The sequence below is a fragment of the Marmota monax genome, unplaced genomic scaffold (assembly GCF_021218885.2).
Source record: "Marmota monax isolate L192 unplaced genomic scaffold, Marmota_monax_Labrador192_F-V1.1 WCK01_AAM20220418_F8-fsc00118, whole genome shotgun sequence".
NCBI lineage: Eukaryota > Metazoa > Chordata > Mammalia > Rodentia > Sciuridae > Marmota > Marmota monax.
Genome location: NW_026695231.1, coordinates 434,459 through 457,618, shown reverse-complemented (window position 1 = coordinate 457,618; position 23,160 = coordinate 434,459). Strand labels below are relative to the sequence as shown.

The window sequence follows — 23,160 nt, the reverse complement described above, 5'->3', positions numbered from 1 at the left end:
TTGGAACTTTAAATTAGTTTATTAACTCAACTTTTGTGCCAAGGGGCACAAGTTTTAGGCTTGCTATTTAATAGTGACTGCTAAACAGGGGCCTTGGAAGTCAAAATCTAATATCACTTTGAAACCTTACACATTTTGCTGTTAAAGAGAAATAATTCAAGTACTGAGTATTACAAACTCAGGAAAGAGATTTCTGATGGTACAAAAAACAGACTTTCCTTTCACTTGTTCAGTTCTATTGAAGCAAAACAAGTAGCAAGGGATCAAACCCAACCTCCTCCTCATGTTGGTGCTGAAGTCTTCCTACCTGTGGGAGAACCCCTTCCTAGAAGTGATGGTTTGGGTTCAGAAGGTGGTTTTATTTAGTGGGGCAAGGTAAAAAAACAGCAATAGGATTTACCCAATTTTCTGCTAGCTCTTGGCTAACTGAAAAGGAACACAAGGCTGGAATCAGAACCAGGGTTTCAGGATCCAAGTCAAGTTATCCTTATAAGAGAAATATTCCTCTAGAATATACATCTGTATCCTGTGGAATGGTCTCTTCAGTTTCTCTTTTTTTGTGTGCTGGGGATTGAACCCAGGGGTACTTAGCCACTACTGAGCCACATCCCGCCCTGATATTTTATTTTGAGACAGAGTCTTGTTAAGTTGTTTGGGGACTTGCTAAGTTTCTGAGACTGGCTTGAATTTGTAATCTTCCTGAGCCGCTGGGATTACAGGCATGTGCCACTGCACCCAGCCTCAGTTCAGATTCTTAATCTGTACATTTCTTTTTCTCAAATGTTGCCCCTTGAAGCTGATTTGATTATGCAATGAATGGTTTTGAAGCTATTTCTGGAGCAGGTGTTGAAGCTTGGGAAAGAGTTTCAATGCATTCTGTGTTGTTACTTCTACCACTTCTTCCACTGAGATTCCCTTCACTTGGGCAATATATTCAGCTGAAATAGAAACGTTGCAGGGCTCATTCCGTACCTGAAACAAACAAACAAACAAAAAAAAACAGGTACTAATTCAAACATGACATTCAAGGGAAGCAGGTCCTTGGAGACTGTAGATAAAACAGAAAAAAATGAGTTGGTGAAAAACAACTGATAAGCTCTTCAATAGATAAATGGATAAAGAAAATGTGATATATATTCACAATGGAAAATTACCCAGCCATTTGCTGGTAATTGGATGGAACTGGAGACTATCATGCTAAGTGAAATAAGTCAATCCCCCCAAAGCAAAGGTTGAATGTTCCCCTTATATGCTGATACTAACACACAAAAAGGAGTAGGGGAGGGAAGAATAGAAACTCAGTAGATTAGACTAAGGGGAATGAAGGGAAGAGATGGGGGGATGGGAATAGGAAAGACAGTACAATGAATCCAACATAACTTTCCTATGTTCATATATGAATACACGACCAGTGTAACTCCACATTGTGTACAACCACAAGAATGGGATCCTAATTAGAATAAGTTCTAATCCTTGTATAACGTCTAAATATACTCTGTCACATATACCTAAAAAGAACTGATAAAATCTTTTTTTCTGATAAGATCGTCTTGTTTTTTCTTTTAAATTAATTTACTTTTAAAAATTGGAGTGTTTTTTCTTAATAAGTTGATGAAGGCAGGAGAAAAGGTACCTCTGCAATATTATTCTAAGTCTATGCTCCTGCCTTGGGGTATTAACAAATGAAGTCCCAGTTCCTAGCATATGAAGCAATATGTAGTAGTGAACACTTGGAGACTAACTTGTCTGATGGATCAACTCTTCTTTAGTTTGTTGCGTAAATGTGCTCCAAAAGGTCACCACGCTATTGCTTGGCCTCTTACCTCACAGGTTATATGACAGTTTGACTAAAAGAAAAACACCATCTATCTGGAAAGACCAGATAGCCTATATAATGGAATTTCACTGATTCCAAGATGCATTTCTCCCCACCCCATCTTAACATCTATGAAATGGATATATATATTTTACTGACACTCAGTGGCATGTCTTAGTACAACATGCAGTGTTTTTTCTTTCTTAATATATTGTACCTACAATCAGTAGCATTTAGATTTGATGAAATAAATAATTACTGTTATTATTAATAAGCATTTACTCATGGTGATAATATTCAGAGGAATAATATTAATTGTTAACGTTAAAAAACCTTAGTAATTAATGTAGCCTAACAACACAATAAAAAATGTGCACAAAAATTTATGTTCAAGTATGTTCATCACATTGTTTATAATACAATCTAAATGGCCAATATTTATTATTTATTTATTTATTTAGAACCAGAAATTGAACTCAGGGGCACTTGACCACTGAGCCACATCCCCATCCTTATTTTGTATTTTATTTGGAGACAGGGTCTCACTGAGTGGCTTAACACCTAGCTTTTGCTGAGTCTAGCTTTGAACTCACAATCCTCCTGCCTCTGCCTCCCAAGCCACTGAGATTATAGGCGTGTACCATTGCACCCAGCCAATATTTACTTTTTTTTTTTTTTTTTGAGAGAGAGAGAGAGAGAGAGAGAGAGAAAATGAAACTTTTTTTTTTTTTTTTTTTTTTGTAGATGGACACAACATAATGCCTTTATTTTTATGTGGTGCTGAGAATCGAACCTGGGTCCCGCCCCTGCTAAGCGAGCGCTCCACCACTGAGCCACAATCCCAGCCCAAATATTTACTTTTTTAAAAAAATTAAATTATTTATTTATTATAATTTGTTATACAATGGCAGAATGCAATTCATTTCATATTACACATATAGAGCACAATTTTTCAAATCACTGATTGCATATTTACTTTTAACATTGGAATATTATATAGTTGTTAAACATGATATGGAAAGTATATTTGTTAATATAGGCAGAAGTGCATACATAAAAGGAAATTACGAAATAATACATTCAGGCTAATCCTATTTTTATGAAATATATGTATATATACATACATGGATATAAAAAGTCTGGACGGACAGAGAACTTACATTTATTTAGTGCTTTTTTTATAGATGACTCTCTGTTATAAACTTTTCATGAAATATTTCATTTAATCCTCAAAATAACTCCATGCAGTAGGTACTATTACTAGTAGTACCTCTTTTTCTAGTAGGTAAAAAAACATCCTACACAGATAGCAAGAAGGCCAGCTGAGGTTAAACCCAAGCAATCTGACTTTAGAGTTTATGCCTGTAACTATTATAGTGTGGCAGATAGTTTTATTTTCTTGTTCATGATCTTCCCTGTTTCTAACTTTCCAGAATAAATGTTTAGGGCTGAGGATGTAGTTCAGTGGTAGAGCCCTGGCTAGTGAGGCTGTGGGTTTGATACCCAGCACCACCAAACACACACACACACACACACACACACACATCTATATACACACATACATACAAAAAATGTTTATTGAATACCTACTTAGTACAAGGCACTATGCCACAAACTCAGTTTTTGTTAAATCATCTAAATACAAATAAAAAAACTGAGTTATAACAGCATTCAAAATTTATTCTCGTTTAGGAGAAAAATGCTAGATCCTTTTCTTTCATTTAACACATCAGGACAGTAATTCTATACTATTCTGACCTATACCCAAATAGAAAAAAGAAGTTATGATCCTCTACTTTCTTGTTCCTGGCTTTTATACTTTGATAAAAAAGGATTTACAAAAATGTAGTTAATTAAACAGGTATGGTGGTGCATGCCTATAATCCTACTGGCTTGGGAAGCTGAGACAGGAGGATTACAAGTTCAAAGTCAGCCTCAGCAAAAGTGAAGTGCTAAGCAACTCAGTGAGACCCTGTCTCTAAATAAAATACAAAATTGGGCTGGGGATGTGTCTCGGTGGCCATGTGCCCCTGAGTGAAATCCCCAGTACCCTCCCCACTAAAAATGTAGTTAATTGGACATTAATTAGTATAATTCACATTGCAATCACAAATAATCATCGTTTGTTAATAATCACATAATGATTTCTGCTGCTTCTAGACCTCCAAATTTTGAGGGACAGTTCTCTGAATTTGGGAGGTGTGGAGACACAGATCCAATAGACATCACAAGCAGTTATCAAATTGTACATTATGAGCTAACTGTAACAGACACTGTCTAAAGCAAATAAAAAGCAGATGCTGTGACTTCCTTTCAGAAAATTATAATTTAAAGCAGTAGCAATATGAAACTATGAAATTTAAAAGGTGATTCTTTGTGGTCTATAATAACAAAATGAGATTCTATAGCAATGATCAGATACAAAAATCTTTGATAATATCAATACTTGTAATGAAAGAAATACATAATAACAAGCTAATTAAAAGGAGAAAAATGAATATTTATTGATCACCTACAATATACCAGCTGCTGTTAGGTGCTTTCAAGTACCTTCATGTAGTCCTTACCATAATCCTTAAAGTATAGTATTCTTTTGCCCACATTTTATAAATGAAAGAAAAAAAAGTTTCAGAGAGATTAAAAAGCTTACCCAAAGTCATCTAGTCAGCAACAGAAACAAAATTTGAATCAAATCTTTCTGATTCTAGACACTGTGTTTTATTACATAAATTAGGCCATGCTCCCTAACAAATAACATTGTTTGTAGCACAAAAGCTGTATTTAGAAAAAAACTCAATAAAGGGACTGGGGTAGTGGCTCAGTGATAGAGCATTTGCCTAGCATGTGTGAGGCACTGGGTTTGATTCTCAGCACCACATATAAATAAACAAAATAAAGGTCCATTGACAACTAAAAAATAATTTTAAAAAACTCAGTGTAAACAATCAACCTAGCATTAGGATTCCACTGTATTTACACTATACTGAAAAACATAGTTAAACTGAAACAGCTAAAATGAAAGATACAACCTAAATAATATTCAAATTGAAAAATCATTTACCTGTTTTTCTGGTCCTAGCACAGGTGAATCTGTTTCTAAGCAGATGGAAGTTAAAGGCAACTGTTTCACAAGTTTCTGCTTCTTAGAGAAAAGAGAAAGGCAATAAAATTAAAATGTGAGAAATACAGATAAAATATTAAACCCATATGCATCATTCCAGAAGAAACTAAAATTCAGGCTTTAATACTAAATTGATAAATACTACCTGGATTCCTACTATGTTCACATTATTCCACTATTAACAGTTATCGTTAAAATATAAACACTCATTGATAAACTTATTCAAAGCTTCCAGGGAACTAAGCTTCTAGTTATAACCATAGCAAAAATGAAGTATATCCATCAAGAAATTCAAATATCTGATATCACATATCTTCTGAAAGACCCAAAGAAGAGAATTCCGTCATTGGCCCACCACTGCCACATTCAGTGTTTCTTTCTATTTACCTTTAATTTTTTGAGTAACTACTAAACTGAGTTGGGTGGTGTAGCATCTCACTGTGCCTTTGATTGGCATTAACATAATGGAGAATAATATTGAGCATGTTTATGCACTTATGGTCACTTGATGTTTTCTTGAGAAAAATATCTTTGTAAATCCTTTACCAATTTTTAAAATCAAGTTTTTTTTTTTAATTGTTGAGCTGTAATGGTATGTTACGTATTCTAGATACCTGAACTTTTATCAGATACATGACTTGCAGATTTTTTTTTCTCTTTATGTGGGTTGTCTTTCCACCTTATTGACAGAATGCTTTGAAGTATATGTCTCTTTTTTTAATTGCAGAAGTTGTGAATTTTGATAATGGCTAATATATATATTTTTTCTTTGGTTGCTTATGTTTTTGTTGTTGTAGCTAGGGAAACCACTGCAAAACCCAGGTCAAAATATTTAGACCTATTTTCTTCTGAGGGTTTTAGAAATTTTAGCTCCTATATTTAGGTCTGTAATCTAGTTTTTAATTAATTTACATATATATGTGAGATAGAGACCTGAGTTTAATTTTTGAAATGTAACTAGAATAGTATCATAAGTATGTTGTCAAAGCCTATATATATATTTTTTTAATTTTTTTAATATTTATTTTTTAGTTATCGGCGGACACAACATCTTTGTTTGTATGTGGTGCTGAGGATTGAACCCAGGCCGCACGCATGCCAGGCGAGCGCGCTACTGCTTGAGCCACATCCCCAGCCCGTCAAAGCCTATATTTTAAAGTACATTTCACAAAGTATCGGATGATAAGTTTTAATGAAAGAACTTACCTGTCCACTTCTTATGATAGAAGGTGGAATTGAGAAGAAGTACCCAGCTCTTACTCCTTCCATGGCTACAGATGGCCGGCCATCAAACGCATGCAGCAGTACCTTATCAGCACCTTCCAAAATTAAAGATAAATCAGTGTTCCATTTTGTTTCCTTAAGAAAAGTTTTTCTCTTTAGTCAAATTGAACTACAGAGATTTGAAATTCTAGTAAATCTTGGTCACTGCGATATAAAGGCAAGATTCTATGACTTCAGGTTAGATAAATACAATGTTCAATAAATAGAATAAAAAATATTCTTGGGCTGGGGCTGTAGCTCAGTGATAAAGCACTTGCCTTGCATGTATGAGGCACTGGGTTCAATCCTCAGCACCACATAAAAATAAATAAAGATACTGTGTGTTCATTTACAACTAAATAAATATTAAAAATAAATTTTTAAAAATTTTTTATATTTTATTATTTTATTTTTTTTATTAGCTACACATGACATTACAATGATCTTGGCAATTCATACATTTGAATCAATTGGGGTATAATTTCTCATTTTTCTGATTGTACAGATTGCAGAATCACATTGGTCATAAAAAATAAATTCTTTTAAATAAAATTTAAACAATTTAAAAAACAATTATTTAAACTGCCTATACCCTCAGATTTTTTTCCAGAAGTCTTTGAATTGTCAAATTATTGCCCCAGTAGAAGATCTTTAGGCACATTTATTTTCCTAAAAAAAAAAAAAAATGCTAATAAAAAAGAAATGGAGAGCTAGATGACTCACAAATTAAACAATTAAGAGTTGGCTTCATAAAATCAACTCTAGTTCTTAAAGGACAATTGCTCAGTCAGCATAAAAATCATGTTTTCAATCATGGGGTTGAGGCTCAGTGGCAGAGCACTTGCCTAGTAGATGAGGCAATGGGTTCGATCCTCAGGACCACATAAAAATAAATAAATAAAGGTATTGTGTCCATCTAGAACTAAAAATTTAAAAAAATGTAAAAAAAATCCTGTTTTCAGTGATTTCAGAAGTGTTTAGTATTCATCACTGAGAAATACAATGTTTAATTGCAGGCAATTACATCTGCTTCATTAATTGACAGTGTTTTTTCAAATGGTATGGGTGACTATGAGTTATGACAATAAATGGGCTACGAAATCAATTTAGTAGGTGATAACCCACAAGCATGGGCTTGCATACACTTAAATACATTTACATACAAATACACATATATGTGCTGCTTATGAAAAATGTTAGCTTTCTTTATGTGCATATGAGTCTCAAAATAAAGAAAATTTCTTACTGTGGATGGCATTTAAAAAAAATAATGCTATCAGATATGTTTTTACTTTAGGGACAACCATGAAGATGACAGTGCATTTTATGTATAATGGCCATAATCAGTACAGTATTATTTTGTGAAGCAATAGGCAGAAAACCTACAAAACACTGATCCAAGATGACTGTTGTGTGATTGCCCTGCCTTGCCTTGTTTTCTTCTTTCATGTTACTCATGGTGACTTAGAAGCTGGAGTTGCTGCTGGGCACAGTGGCGCATGTCTGTAATCTCAGCAGTGAGAAGCTGAGGCAGGAGAATCGAAAGTTCAAACCCAGCCTCAGCAACTTAGTGAGGGCCTGTCTCTAAATAAAATATAAAAAAAGGGCTGGTGATGTGGCTTGGTGGTTAAGCCCCACTGGGTTCAATCCCTGGTACCAAAAGGAAAAAACAAACAAACAAACAAAAAAACGAAACCAAACTGGAGCTACTGATTTTTAAAGTAAGGAATATAAATTGATTCAAGTTTTCATTTGCTCTATCCTGTCCTGTTAAATATATTGCGTGAAACCCTTGTAAAAAGTACCCTGACTTGCAAAATCACCTTAGCTGATTTCTGTCTTTGCTCTTGCCTCATTCCCTTCTCTTTAAGAAATCAAATCAAAACGTGGCTTGCTCTATGAGATTAGGAACTAGAAATGTCAAACTTGAAGATTAGACACATGTCTCTCAGGAATCTTAAATACCTTGTTCCTGCAAGAGGCTGATGGTAGGTCTTCCAGCTGAGCGCGAGTGAACGTTTCTGTTTAATAACAACAAAATTCCTTTTAATACTTGGAAATCTGAAAGTATTATTTTTGTTCAATAATTCAGAGAAAAAAGAGATGCAGAACTCCATTTCAGGAGGATTCTTTGGTCATTATTTAATTTGCTCTATAGCTATTAATACAGAAAGATAAGTGAACCTACAGAGGCAAATTTAGTCTTTTGGCTAATTGAACCTGTGTGATTAGAACTTGTCTTTGCTCTTCCTTCTGTTTATCAGTGTTAGCAAATCTGGGAGAGAAATCTAGTCCAACCTGTAACAGAAAAATAAAGGAAATTACATATTTATGGCTTAATAAATCCCCAAAGAGATTCTATAAATCAGTGCTACGTGATAGAAACACATCATAAGCCATATATGGAATTCACATTTTATAGTAGCCACATTAAAAATATTGAAAAAAAACAAGTGAAATTAATTTTAATAACAAACTTTATTTTATTTAACCCAGTAGATTCAAAATATCATTTTAACATGTACAAAAACCTGAGTTTTTTATATTATTTTTTCTGGGAGAGGGTACTGGACTTTGAAATTCAGTATGTGTTTTACACTTACAGCCCATTTCAATTTGGAGGACTCATATTTCAAGTGTTCAACAGCTACATGTGGTTATCACACTGGACAGCATAGATCATAGATGACTGTTTCCTTTGATACTATATTGGCATGCATTCTATTATCTGTACTCTAAGTTTGAATGTTATTCTTCTATCTTGAATAAGAAATGGACTTTATTAATAGGTGATGAAAATATTTTAGCATTATAAATAATTTAAATAAAACTGTTACAAACTATACCCTATTTAAAGTTTGCTTTTAAATTACTTATGAAGGGATACACACACACACACACACACACAGGCACAACTTTAACTAACAAAAGCAATGATCTACATTTAAGCAAAAGGAAAAAATAAAAAGCAAAGTATTTAGAAATGCTATTAGTATAGTTTTTCTCTCTTATTAATAAAGCCTATGGTTTTCTATTCTTTCATCCCCATGCTCTCTTGCTTATTGAGGAACTCTCAACAAATTCAGCTGAATGAAGTGAACATAATTATTCAAGTCAGTTATAATCACCAATATGAAACTAAGGATTATCTTCACCTATCATATATCATTTGGAGGTCTAGATTAAAAGTTGTTTGATCAGCTAATGGGTCTTTACCTCTCCAATTGCCAACAACTGATCCTTATACTTCTCGATGATAGGCAAAGCTAAATCCAAATCCTGGGAGAACAAAAAGTAAATTTGTTAAAATGGAAGAAGGGAACTACTATTTCATGAGCACATATTGAGTGCTAGGCTCTATGCTATGCCGATACTTTACATTCATTTAATGTATTTAACCGGTTAATGAACTAAGAATAGTAACCCTTCTATAATTGTGAGTACTTCTAGCTATAGTCTGAGTAGAAACTTATCCCATACCTATTCAGATTATAAAAATATGACTTTTCAACGAAGAGTCCCATTTAATCATTGCCCTCTGTTTACAGACATTTCCTGGCAGTTAGTTAGGAAGTATAATTTGGTAAAATTTTGGATTATTATAGCCAACTGGATCTTTTAAAGACATAAATCACATCTTGTCACTCCACACTTTACATCCTCCATTACATGTAAACTAAAATCGAACAAGGTCTTTATGAGATATCTGTCCAATTCTTCTGATTCTATCATTATCACTTTCTCTATCCCTTTAGCCATATCAGCCTTCTATTTCTTCTATCCCCAGTACCTCAAAAAAATATAAAGTAAAATTAAACAAAACAACAACAGCAAAACACCATCCAAATTCCTATCAAATAATCATTTTTTTTCAAAGCACTTAGTGCTTTGAAAGTTTTCTGGTTTATATAATTGTTGATTGTCCCATCTAAAATCTAGCTTCCATGAGAGGGTTTTTACTCATTGTCAGGTCTCTACTGCTCAGAGGAGGGGCTGGCACATAGTAGGTGCTCAGTAAACACTGGTTAACTAAATGAACACTTATGGTAATAGACCTCTATATAAATAGTAGAGATCCTTTGGAGTGCTGTCCTGCTCTGGTTTCCAACATTTTGGATTGTGATTCTCTGGCAGTTAAGCTAATTGTATCATACTCAACAACTCAGGAGGACAAGAGGATAAGCATTTTTACCTGAAGTGAATTAAAAGCAATTTCTTTTCTTTTCTTTCTTTCTTTCTTTTTTTTTTTTTTTTTGGTACCAGGGATTGAACTCAGGAGTGCTTAATCACTGAGCCACATCCTCAGCCTTTAAAATTTTTTATTTTATTTTATTTTTTGAGACAGGGTCTTGCTAAGTTGCTTTGGGCCTTGCTAAATTGCAGAAGCTGGCTTTGAACTCATAACCCTCCTGCCTCAGCCTCCAGAGATGCTAGGATAACAGCCATGAACCACCATGCCTGGCAAAGCAATTTTATTTTGAAATAAATTATTTGCTATTATGGTTTGGATATAAGGTATCCCCCAAAGTTTCCTGTTAATGCAGGAGTAGTTAAATGTAAAATGATTAGACTATGAGACCTAATCAGTCCATCCTGGCTGGAGAAGGTGGTTCACTGGGGGCATGCCCTGGAAGGGCTGTTCTACCTGCAGTCCCTTCCTCTTTCTCTCTCCACTTCCTGATCTCACTGTGAGCTGAGCAGAATTCCTGCACTGGGCCTTTCTCCTATGATGTGCTGCCTCACCCAGAGCAATGAAGTTGGCTGTCTATGGATGAAAATCTCCAAAACTATGAGCCCCCAATCAACTTTACCCCCTCTAAGTTGTTCTTGCTGGGTATTTTGGTCATAGTGGTGAAAAGCTATCTAAAACATATGCCAAATTCATTCACTTCTCTTTACCTGTACCACTCTCACTTTGGTTCAACCCATCATTATTCTCACGTGAACTACTGCAATAGCCTTCTAACTATCCTTTTTTCTTTTTTGCCCTCCTCAGAATTCATTCTTCATACCGTAGACAAAGGGATCTTTTTAAAATATAAATCACACCTTGTTACCATCTTTAATGTAGGAATATACTAAATACATTAGTATAAAAGTCGATGGCCCTAACCAAAGGGTAATTACTTCTTTGAAATGATCTATCAACTCCATTATATAACAAAAAAACTCAAAAAATTGTGCATCTTCATGATGCTGAGTCAGGAGACAAGCATGAAATATAACACATATTGAATACAGTGAGTCAGTGAGACCATGTGGATAGGATGATTTTAGAGAGAGTATAATATCAATGCAATTTAATAGCTTGAGAGCAATTCTGAAGAGATGCTTTCATGTTCAGAGAACCCAATTATACCTGTGAATCTTTGTATCTTTCTTTTTCTAGATATATTCTATCACTTTTTTTCCAAAGAAATATGACTACAGGACAAAAAAATGTGGAATAAAGTAATTTATAATTCTATCAGATCATCATAATTACTATCATTTCTGTGTTTTTCTTTCCAGTCTTTTCCTTGTGGAATATATTTTTATTATTATTATTTTTTGGGGTACTGGGGATTGAACTCAGGGGCATTCAACCACTGAGCCACATCCCCAGCCCTATTTTTGTATTTTATTTAGAGATAGGGTCTCACTGAGTTGCTTAGCGCCTCGCTTTTTGCTGAAGCTGGCTTTGAACTTGAAATCCTCCTGCCTCAGCCTCCCAAGCTGTTGGGATTACAGGCATGCACTACGGTGCCCAGCTTGGAATATGTTTTTACATGAATGTTACTAATAGTCAATAAACTATTTGGTATTGTTTTTCTCCTTAGTAAACATTTTTCATGTGCTACAATAACTTCATAATTCTCATTTTCTATAACTGAATTATAATTAACATTCTACAAGTCAGTTAATGATTCCTTTATTTCTGAACCTTGCGGCTGTTTCTATTTTTCTCTACTATAAATAATGTCATAACAATTTTTTTTGTGAATGAATGGATTACTTTCTTAGAATATAAATTAGAAAGAGGAGGATAACTGGGTCAAAGTTATTACCAGGAGCTGGGGTAGAGCTTGGTGATAGAGCTCTTGCCTAGGATGTGTGAAGAACTGGGTTTGATCCTCAGCACCACATAGAAATAAATGAATAAAATAAAGGTATTGTGTCCATCTACAATTAAAAAAATTTTTTAAAAAGTTATTATCATTTTTATGGGTCTTGTTTTATGTGACTATTACCTTTAATGTAACACTTCTTTGGTCTTCTGGTGAAAGTTCTTGAACTGGGTGAACACCCAAGCATGGCAGAATGAACCCGCTGTATCTAAAAATGTAGAATAAATTAAGAACACAGGAATATAGAGTAGGCAACTACAGTGTCATTATAAAGTAGAAAAGAATCTTAATTTTAGGACTATGCTAATATGCTTTTCCTCCCATTCTCTTTAAAAATAAATATTTGATGTTATATAACTGATATAAGTGTCCTTAATAGCAATTCTTTAAAATTTTAATTAGAAGGAGTACCTTTCTGAAAGCTGCATAATCTTTTCAAATTCTCCTGAATGTTCAGCAACTGCTACAAGGGCCATAACATTGGCCTGAAAAAAAAAAATAGAATAGTTAAGAGTCCCAAACAATACACATCACACATTTAATTCAAATTCAAATTTTAAATTTAGTTATTTTTATTTACTCAGGCTTTTATTATTAATATAATAATAATGGCTAACACTGAGTACTTACTGTTTCAGGCCCCAGGCTCAGTTAATATAAATATTATCTCCCTTAATATACACAGACCTAGGAGGTATGTATTGTTATAATCCACTGTATAGATCAGTAGCAGAGTTTTGAATACAGTCAAATAGCTTAAATAGGTCATTAGGCCTGTGGGATTGTAAAGCCCACCCACCTAATTAGGCTGTATGTAAAAAGATATTGGCAATCATTTCTAATTCTATTACTCTCCCCCCGCCCCCCCCCCCCCCCCCCCCCCAAATAATAAGGATCCAACCCAGGGCCTTGGGCATGTTAGGCAAGTGCTCTACCACTGAGTTGCATCCCTAGCCCTTTTTCTAAATTCAGTTTTAAGGCAGGGTCTCACTAAGTAGCCCAGGCTGTCCTCAAACTCATGATCCTCCTGCCTCAGCTTTCTGAGTAGTTGGGATCACAGGCATGAGCCACCACACCCAGACTCTACCACTTTCTGATTAGACAGCGAAACGCTAGTTATGATGGATTTCATAAACATTTCCAAAAACTAATAATTTTTCTAGGAAATAAAAATGTTTCAGAAAACTTTTATAATATATCCCCAATCTCCAGAATAATGTGAATTTAAGAACTTACAGATGGACCATTCTGTTATACAAGACTAGTAAGAATGGTGGTTTCAGGAATATGTTTTGAATTCAGACTAACCTGTCTCTATCACTTCACTAGCATGTGTCTTTGAACTAGAGATACTAATTTCTCGGCCTTAACTGTGTCATCTATCAAATGGGAAATGGTTGGCTACAAAATAGTACTTCCTCAGAGGGTTATAAAACATTAAGTGAGATAAAATTCAGAAAGGGCTTAGCTTGGAGTGGCCTCCGGACTCCCTGTGACCGCTGCTGGGACTGGAAGACCCCAGCTGCCACATTGAAACAGGCAGGGCCTGGCGTGCCCCCTGGGCATCCCTCCTTCCCCGAGCGGCCTCGGCTGTCCAGGCTGCCCCCCCCTCCAAGGCCGCCCCGACCTGCTGTCTGCTCCCCAAAGCCACTGACCTGGCTGCAAAAAAAAAAGTTTCCAAGAGGCAGGTGGAGAAAGAGGAGAAGGGCTACCCGGAGCAGCGGGGGGCGGTGGGGGGAGCCGGCTGCGGAGGGCAACTGAGCGCCGGGAGCCCCAGACATGTCCAGGTGGAAGCAGGAGAAGCCGGGCTTGGTGAAAGACAAACCACTGTGACTCAGCACTAAATGATCCCGCTGAAACAACTGGTCGGCTCTTCTGATCCTATGGAGGTTAATGCCAACCGAGCCTTCATAGGCAGTGGCCACAGGATTGAAACGGGGCTTGGGAGAGACAGTCAGGACCCACCCGTTGCATTGGTCACCCGGCAAAGGGAACGAACTGTCACCATTTGCATGGGATACTACCATGGCAGAGAACTGACGTCACCAGAATGCGGCGGAGGAGATAACTTCATTGAAACCAGCGGTGACAGCATCAAATAAATTTATAGGATTAAACAGTAACTCAGCAGTCAAACAAAACAAGAAGTAACATGAGCAGCATGAAAAAGCAAGGAAGAAAAGGAGTACAAACAATGCAGGACAGCCTAAATATTCAGGAGGACCTAGAGGCATCAGAAAAATGGTCAAATAAAGAACTCAAGGAATACCTTAGACAGATGGAATGGAACGTTAAAGAGGATATGAGACAGCAAATTCAAACAGTGAAAGAACTCATTGAAAATGAATTACATAAACAGATAAAAGAAGAAGTTAAGCATCTTTATCAGGAGATAGAGATTATAAAAAAAACCAAACAATAATTCTAGAAATGAAGGAAACTATAAACCAAATTAAAAACTCAAATGAGAGTATCACTAACAGAGTGGAGCAAGTAGAAGCCAGAACTTCAGATAATGAAGACAAAATATATCATCTTGAAAAGAGTCTAGCCAACTCAGAAAGGCTGGTAAAAATTCATGAGAAAAACATCCAAGAGATATGGGATAACATAAAAAAACCAAACTTAAGAGTCATCGGGATAGAGGAAGGTATAGAGATTCAAACCAAGGGAATGAATAACCTGCTGAATGAAATAATTAGAGAAAACATCCCAGAAATAAAAAAGGAAACGGATATACAAATTGTAGATGCATACAGGACACCGAGCATCACAGTAGACCAACGCCAAGACACATTATTATGGATATATCCAATATACAGAACAAAGAGAAAATATTAAAAGCTACAAGAAAAAGGAGGCATATTACATTCAGGGGTAAACCAATAAGGTTAACAACGGATTTTTCATCACAGACGCTGAAAGAGAGAAGATCCTGGAACAACGTATTTCAAACACTGAAAGACAATGGATGCCAACCAAGAATTCTGTATCCAGAAAAATTAAGCTTCAGGTACGACAACGAAATAAAAATCTTTCATGATAAATAAAAGTTAAAAGAATTTGCAGACAGAAAACCAGCATTGCAAAGCATCTTGAGCAAAACACTACACGAGGAAGAAATGAAAAACAATAACCAAAACCATCAATGGGAAGTGCCTCAGTACAGACAGAGGGCGGGGGGAAAGCTAATCATGGAGAAACAAACTAAATTAAAAAAAAAAAGATAAATAATCAAACATGGCTGGAAGTACAAACCATATATCAATAGTAACTCTAAACGTTAATGGCTTAAACTCTCCAATAAAGCGACATAGGCTGGTAACATGGATTAAAAAAACAAATCCAACAATATGCTGCCTCCAGGAGATACATCTGATTGGAAAAGACATACACAGGCTGAAGGTGAAAGGTTGGGAAAAAATGTACCACGCACACGGTCCTCGTAAGCAAGCAGGGGTGGCCATCCTCATATCGAATAAAATCAACTTCAAGACTAAGTTAATCAAAAGGGAGGGGCTGGGGATGTGGCTCAAGCGGTAGCACGCTTGCCTGGCATGCGTGCGGCCCGGGTTCGATCCTCAGCACCACATGCAAACAAAGATGTTGTGTCCACCGAAAACTAAAAAAAGAATAAATATTAAAAAAAAAAAAAAGGGATAAGGAAGGACATTATATACTGTTAAAAGGAACCATTCACCAACAAGACATAACAATTATCAATATTTATGCACCAAATAATGGTGCTGCGACGTTCATAAAACAAATTCTCCTCAAGTTCAAGAATCAAATAGAACACAACACAATAATTATGGGTGACTTCAACACACCTCTCTCACCATTGGACAGATCCTCCAAACAAAAGTTGAATAAAGAAACTATAGAACTCAATATCACAATCAATAACCTAGACTTAACGGACATATATAGAATATATCAACCATCATCAAGTGGATATACTTTTTTCTCAGCAGCACTTGATCCTTCTCAAAAATAGACCATATATTATGCCATAGGGCAACCCTCAGTAAATATAAAGGGGTGGAGATAATACCATGCATTTTATCTGATCATAATGGAATGAAACTGGAAATCAATGATAAAAGAAGGAAGGAAAAATCCTACATCACATGGAAAATGAACAATATGTTACTGAATGATCAATGGGTCACAGAAGACATTAAGGAGGAAATCAAAAAATTCTTAGAGATAAATGAAAATACAGACACAACATATCGGAATCTATGGGACACAATGAAAGCAGTTTTAAGAGGGAAATTCATCGCCTGGAGGTCATTCCTCAAAAAAAGGAAAAACCAACAAATAAATGAGCTCACACTTCACCTCAAAGCCCTAGAAAAGGAAGAGCAAAACAACAGCAAATGTAGCAGAAGGCAAGAAATAATTAAAATCAGAGCGGAAATCAACGAAATTGAAACAAAAGAAACTATTGAAAAAATTAACAAAACTAAAAGTTGGTTCTTCGAAAAAATAAATAAGATTGACAGACTCTTAGCCATGCTAACAAAGAGAAGAAGAGAGAGAATTCAAATTACTAACATACGGGATGAAAAAGGCAATATCACAACAGATGCTACACAAATACAGAAGACAATTAGAAATTATTTTGAAATCCTATATTCCAATAAAATAGAAGATAGTGAAGACATCGATAAATTTCTTAAGTCATATGATTTGCCCAGACTGAGTCAGGAGGATACACACAATTTGAACAGACCAATATCAATGGATGAAATAGAAGAAGCAATCAAAAGACTACCAACCAAGAAAAGCCCAGGACCGGATGGGTATACAGCGAAGTTTTACAAAACCTTTAAAGAAGAATTAATACCAATACTTTTCAAGTTATTTCAGGAAATAGAAAAAGAGGGAGCTCTTCCAAATTCATTCTATGAGGCCAACATCACCCTGATTCCGAAACCAGACAAAGACACCTCAAAGAAAGAAAACTACAGACCAATATCTCTGATGAACCTAGATGCAAAAATCCTCAATAAAATTCTGGCGAATCGGATACAAAGGCACATCAAAAAAATTGTGCACCATGATCAAGTAGGATTCATCCCTGGGATGCAAGGATGGTTCAATATACGGAAATCAATAAATGTTATTCACCATATCAATAGACTTAAAGATAAGAACCATATGATCATCTCGATAGACGCAGAAAAAGCATTCGACAAAGTACAGCATCACTTTATGTTCAAAACATTAGAAAAACTAGGGATAACAGGAACCTACCTCGACATTGTAAAAGCTATCTATACTAAGCCTCAGACTAGCATCATTCTGAATGGAGAAAAATTGAAGGCATTCCCTCTAAAATCTGGAACAAGACAGGGATGCCCTCTATCACCACTTCTATTCAATATAGTTCTCGAAACACTGGCCAGACCAATTAGACAGACGAAAGAAATTAAAGGCATAAAAATAGGAAAAGAAGAACTTAAATTATCACTATTTGCAGATGACATGATAATATATTTAACAGACCCAAAAGGGTCTACAAAGAAACTGCTAGAGTTAATAAATGAATTCAGCAAAGTGGCAGGATATAAAATTAACACGCATAAATCAAAGGCATTTCTGTATATCAGCGACAAAACTTCTGAAATGGAAATGAGGAAAAACACTCCATTCACAATATCCTCAAAAAAAAAATACTTGGGAATCAACCTAACAAAAGAGGTGAAGGATTTATACAATGAAAACTACAGAACCCTAAAAAGAGAAGTAGAAGAAGATCTTAGAAGATGCAAAAATATACCCTGTTCATGGATAGGCAGAACTAACATCATCAAAATGGCGATATCACCAAAAGTTCTCTATAGGTTTAATGCAATGCCAATCAAAATCCCAACGGCATTTCTTGTAGAAATAGATAAAGCAATCATGAAATTCATATGGAAAAATAAAAGACCCAGAATAGCAAAAGCAATTCTAAGCAGGAAGTGTGAATCAGGCAGTATAGCGATACCAGATTTCAAACTATATTACAGAGCAATAGTAACAAAAACAGCATGGTACTGGTACCAAAACAGGCGGGTGGACCAATAGTACAGAATAGAGGACACAGAGACTAATCCACAAAGTTACAACTATCTTATATTTGATAAAGGGGCTAAAAGCATGCAATGGAGGAAGGATAGCATCTTCAACAAATGGTGTTGGGAAAACTGGAAATCCATATGCAACAAAATGAAACTGAATCCCCTCCTCTCGCCGTGCACAAAAGTTAACTCAAAATGGATCAAGGAGCTTGATATCAAATCAGAGACTCTGCGTCTGATAGAAGAAAAAGTTGGCTCTGATCTACATATTGTGGGGTCGGGCTCCAAATTCCTTAATAGGACACCCATAGCACAAGAGTTAATAACAAGAATCAACAAATGGGACTTACTTAAACTAAAAAGTTTTTTCTCAGCAAGAGAAACAATAAGAGAGGTAAATAGGAAGCCTACATCATGGGAACAAATTTTTACTCCTCACACTTCAGATAGAGCCCTAATATCCAGAGTATACAAAGAACTCAAAAAATTAGACAATAAGAAAACAAATAACCCAATCAACAAATGGGCCAAGGACCTGAACAGACACTTCTCAGAGGAGGACATACAATCAATCAACAAGTACATGAAAAAATGCTCACCATCTCTAGCAGTCAGAGAAATGCAAATCAAAACCACCCTAAGATACCATCTCACTCCAGTAAGATTGGCAGCCATTCTGAAGTCAAACAACAAGTGCTGGCAAGGATGTGGGGAAAAGGGTACTGTTGTACATTGCTGGTGGGACTGCAAATTGGTGCGGCCAATTTGGAAAGCAGTATGGAGATTCCTGGGAAAGCTGGGAATGGAACCACCATTTGACCCAGCTATTGCCCTTCTCGACTATTCCCTGAAGACCTTAAAACAGCGTACTACAGGGATACTGCCACATCGATGTTCATAGCAGCACAATTCACAATAGCTAGACTGTGGAACCAACCCAGATGCCCTTCAATAGATGAATGGATAAAAAAATGTGGCATTTATACACCATGGAGTATTACGCAGCACTAAAAAATGACAAAATCATGGAATTTGCAGGGAAATGGATGGCACTAGAGCAGATTATGCTAAGTGAAGCTAGCCAATCCCTAAAAAACAAATGCCAAATGTCTTCTTTGATATAATGAGAGCAACTAAGAACAGAGCAGGGAGGAAGAGCAGGAGGAAATGATTAACATTAAACAGAGACATGAGGTGGGAGGGAAAGGGAGAGAAAAGGGAAATTGCATGGAAATGGAAGGAGACCCTCATTGTTATACAAAATTACATATAAGAGGTTGTGAGGGGAATGGGAAAATAAACAAGGAGAGAAATGAATTACAGTAGATGGGGTAGAGAGAGAAGATGGGAGGGGAGGGGAGGGGGGATAGTAGAGGATAGGAAAGGTAGCAGAATACAACAGTTACTAATATGGCATTATGTAAAAATGTGGATGTGTAACCGATGTGATTCTGCAATCTGTATTTGGGGTAAAAATGGGAGTTCATAACCCACTTGAATCTAATGTATGAAATATGATATGTCAAGAAGTATGTAATGTTTTGAACAACCAATAAAAAAAATCTATAAAAAAAAAAAGAAAGGGCTTAGCTTGGTTCCTGGCATAGAGTAAGCATTTGTACAAATGCCACTTATTAACTACTGAAACAACATCAACATAGTATATCTAAACTTCAAACTGTTTCAGCTTGAAATTAGTTACAGTTTGAGATTAGCAGGAAAGACAAAGAAGAACAAGGGAGACAACTATAGGTACTGACTTACCTTCTTGGCTTTTTCCAACACATCGTCCAGATCCTAAAATAAGCATAGATTATCACAATTAGGTGAATATGTAATGACTCCTTGGCTGTGTATATTGATGCAGTTGAGGAACCATAAAGAATGACAATGTTAGCAAGGAACAGGATGGTGGAAAGTGAGGAGCCTACACTGACCCACCTCCTGTTACTCTCAAGTCTGGCTTCTTTTGTCACTGAAAAAGAAATTGCTGTTGTCAAACATCAAGGATATTTCTCTGTTCTTTTCTTACTCTACCTCTCAGCAGCACTAGGAAACCCTCATTTGTCTACCTTTTCCTTCTTGAAAGAGTTTCCACTCTTGCTTTGCACAACCACCATTTTCTCACTGGCAGCTACTTGTTAGTTTCATGACTGGCTTCCCTCCTTCTCCTGACTTCTCCCTCTGCTCTTCCTTCTGCACTTGCATTAAGGGATCTCATCTGTTTTCAGTTTTAAGTATCATTCTATTGGGGCTGAGGTTTTAGCTCAGTAGTAGAGCACTTGTCTAGCAGGTGTGAGGCACTGTGTTAGATCCTCAGCACCATATAAATAAATAAAATAAAGGTATTATGTCTATCTGTAACTTTAAAAAAAATTAAAAGATCATTTTGTTGAATCTCCAATCTCTCCTGAACCCATGATTCATATTTAAAAATGACTATATGACCGCTCCACTTGGACTGATCAAGCTTTCCAACCTGTTCCCAATATAAATCTTTCTTTTCTTCCCACAAACCAATTTCGTTTGCTTACCTCCCCACCACATGCTAGTAAGCAGCTCCACAATTCTCCCTACAGTATAAGTTACAAATATGAGACTACTTTGATTTTTCCCTTTCCCTTCCTCTCCAAATCCAATTCCTTAGCAAGTATAATAGAGTCTATCTCTAAAATATTTCTTGAATACATCTACTCCTTTCAGACTCCTCCACTATCATTATAGTACTGTTACCAAAAGCTCAGTCCTTGTCTCTGATATCAATCCAATAACGAGGGCATAGTTTGGAGAAGAAAGGAAAAGGAAGTTTCATTGCTTTGCTAGCAAAGGAGAAAACACGAGGGATTCCTGTCACAGAGACTGTGATTCTGCTCATCAGGGGGAATGGGGGAGGGCGGTTTATTTATTTATTTATACTTCTAATAAACTAGAAAAATACTTTGATTAAGTAAAACAACAATATACCATGAAAAAGCCACTCCCATTATCTGGAATACTAAAACCCTTATATAACATTACATATTTTAATATAAAACAGTAGAAACTCATCAGAAACCTCAAAATATTCAAAAACCAATGTTAAGTACTCAGAAAAAGCTCCAGAATCTGAAATCTCATACTCCATACATCCCAGTGTTACCCTAAATTGTGATTAGCTACCCATACACTGTGTCATAATTGACCTTTTCAAAATTTACAGACAAGTCAATGCATCTATTTTAAAAGACTACCCTTTACAGTTAAGAACTTTACATTAACTTTTATATTCTACTCAGCAAGATTTCTGGAATAGGGGAGTTTTAAAGAGATGATTCAGGGGGCTGGGGCTGTAGCTCAGTGGCAGGCCGCTTGCCTAGCATATGTGAAGCATTGGATTGATCCTCAGCAGCACCACATAAAAATATATTAATAATTTTTTTTTTAAAAAAAGGTGATTCAAAGGCTAAGTTCCTGTAGTTTTCTGTCCAGAGTTGTAATTCACTTGTTTATTTGTGAGCTAGTCATCTCTTAAGATCCCCCAAGTCTGAATAATTTCTATTCTATTCCTGTTCTGAGTGTGTGCTCAAGGCCAGATAACTGCCTAGGATGGGAAAGAAAGATAATCCTGTTTGCCCTGAAATTAGGGAGGGGGAAATTCCAGAGAGAAAGGAGGGAGAGAGGAAATGAAAGAAAACATGTCCATTTTAAAATAAGCCTCAGTGGCAGAGCAGCAAGGGCTATATTCAAAGCACAAAGTGGATCATTGTTATAGTACTAAGCATCATTTCTTGTCTGATAATGTAAAAGTCTCTTAACTGGTCTACCTTCTATTCTACCTCCATCTATTTGCCACAGCAGCAAAATGATCTTCAAGTGGCTATTTGATCTGGTCAGCCTTATTAACTCCTCAGACCCACTTTTAATGGAACTGAATTGTGCATCTAATGCAATTCAAATTCCTTACTGACTTACCTTACCCATCTCCTACAAAATTCTTCAGTCTAGCTTCATTTCTTCCTCTCCGTAGCTCATTAGGCTCATCCAGCCTTTTGGTAAATGGAATGCACTAAATTTTATCCTGGGGACCTGCAACCTGCCTGCTCCACTAAACCACCTTGCCTTGGCTGGCTTTTTTATATTCCCAGCCATAAGCCTCACCTCCTAACAAGTTTGCTTCCTGAAATAGACACCCACTCTTCCTTCTCTGTTAGCAGTCTCTTGTTTCCAACGTAGCAGGCAAAACACTTTATAAACTGGTTTTGTGAGTGTGAGTGTTATTCTTTTAGTTTGCCTCTCTGCTTCATTAGAACTGGAGCATGCGATGTGTCAGATGGGGGGGGGGAGGGGTTAGAGAATATGGGATAAGCAGCCCGGTCCAGGGAAGGTAGGAAAAAGGACTTCAAGAACCAGAAACAGCAAACACAAGCTTTGTGGAGAGTTTACTGTAATCCAGGGCCAGAAAAAAAAAAATCAATATGACTGGGGTTAAGCAGGAAATCGGGCAGGTCTCAAAGGGACACGGGCAAGGCCTGGGATTTGGGGGCTTCACTCCCAACGGGGGAGAGAAAGATAATCTGCGGGGAAAAGACGAGAACCTCCCCACTCTCCCGAGCCCCGCCTCGTTCTCACATACGCTATCAAAGTCCGAAGCGGACAGGTGGCAGTGACAATCCACCAGCCCCATGCCAACCGCGCCCATCGTCACTTCTGCAGCCGCCACTTCTCTAAACACGCATTGCGAAGCAAAAGCCGGAACGCTTAGGCTGCGTCCCCTCGAGTTTCAGGCGGGACGTGTGCTCCTTC

The 23,160-nt window shown here is 36.5% G+C and overlaps 1 protein-coding gene across 4 annotated transcripts; it reads right to left on the bottom strand.

Annotated features, from left to right (window-relative positions):
- Tatdn3 (TatD DNase domain containing 3) lies at positions 1 to 23,160 on the bottom strand. 4 transcript variants are annotated; one of them, XM_046438474.2, is made up of 11 exons: positions 22,991 to 23,088; positions 22,330 to 22,403; positions 20,143 to 20,175; positions 12,719 to 12,792; positions 12,431 to 12,515; positions 9,417 to 9,479; positions 8,389 to 8,498; positions 8,166 to 8,221; positions 6,144 to 6,256; positions 4,878 to 4,958; positions 1 to 972 (listed from the first exon to the last, which is right to left on the bottom strand). In XM_046438474.2, exons 2-11 carry the CDS (start codon positions 22,336 to 22,338, stop codon positions 829 to 831), a joined length of 768 nt encoding a protein of 255 aa, XP_046294430.1. In that variant the 5' UTR covers positions 22,339 to 22,403; positions 22,991 to 23,088; the 3' UTR covers positions 1 to 828. The 4 variants fall into 4 exon arrangements, with proteins under 4 accessions (XP_046294430.1, XP_046294428.1, XP_046294429.1 ...); XM_046438472.2 differs by lacking the exon at positions 22,330 to 22,403 and having other exon boundaries at positions 22,991 to 23,160; XM_046438473.2 differs by lacking the exon at positions 22,330 to 22,403 and having other exon boundaries at positions 4,878 to 4,955; positions 22,991 to 23,158.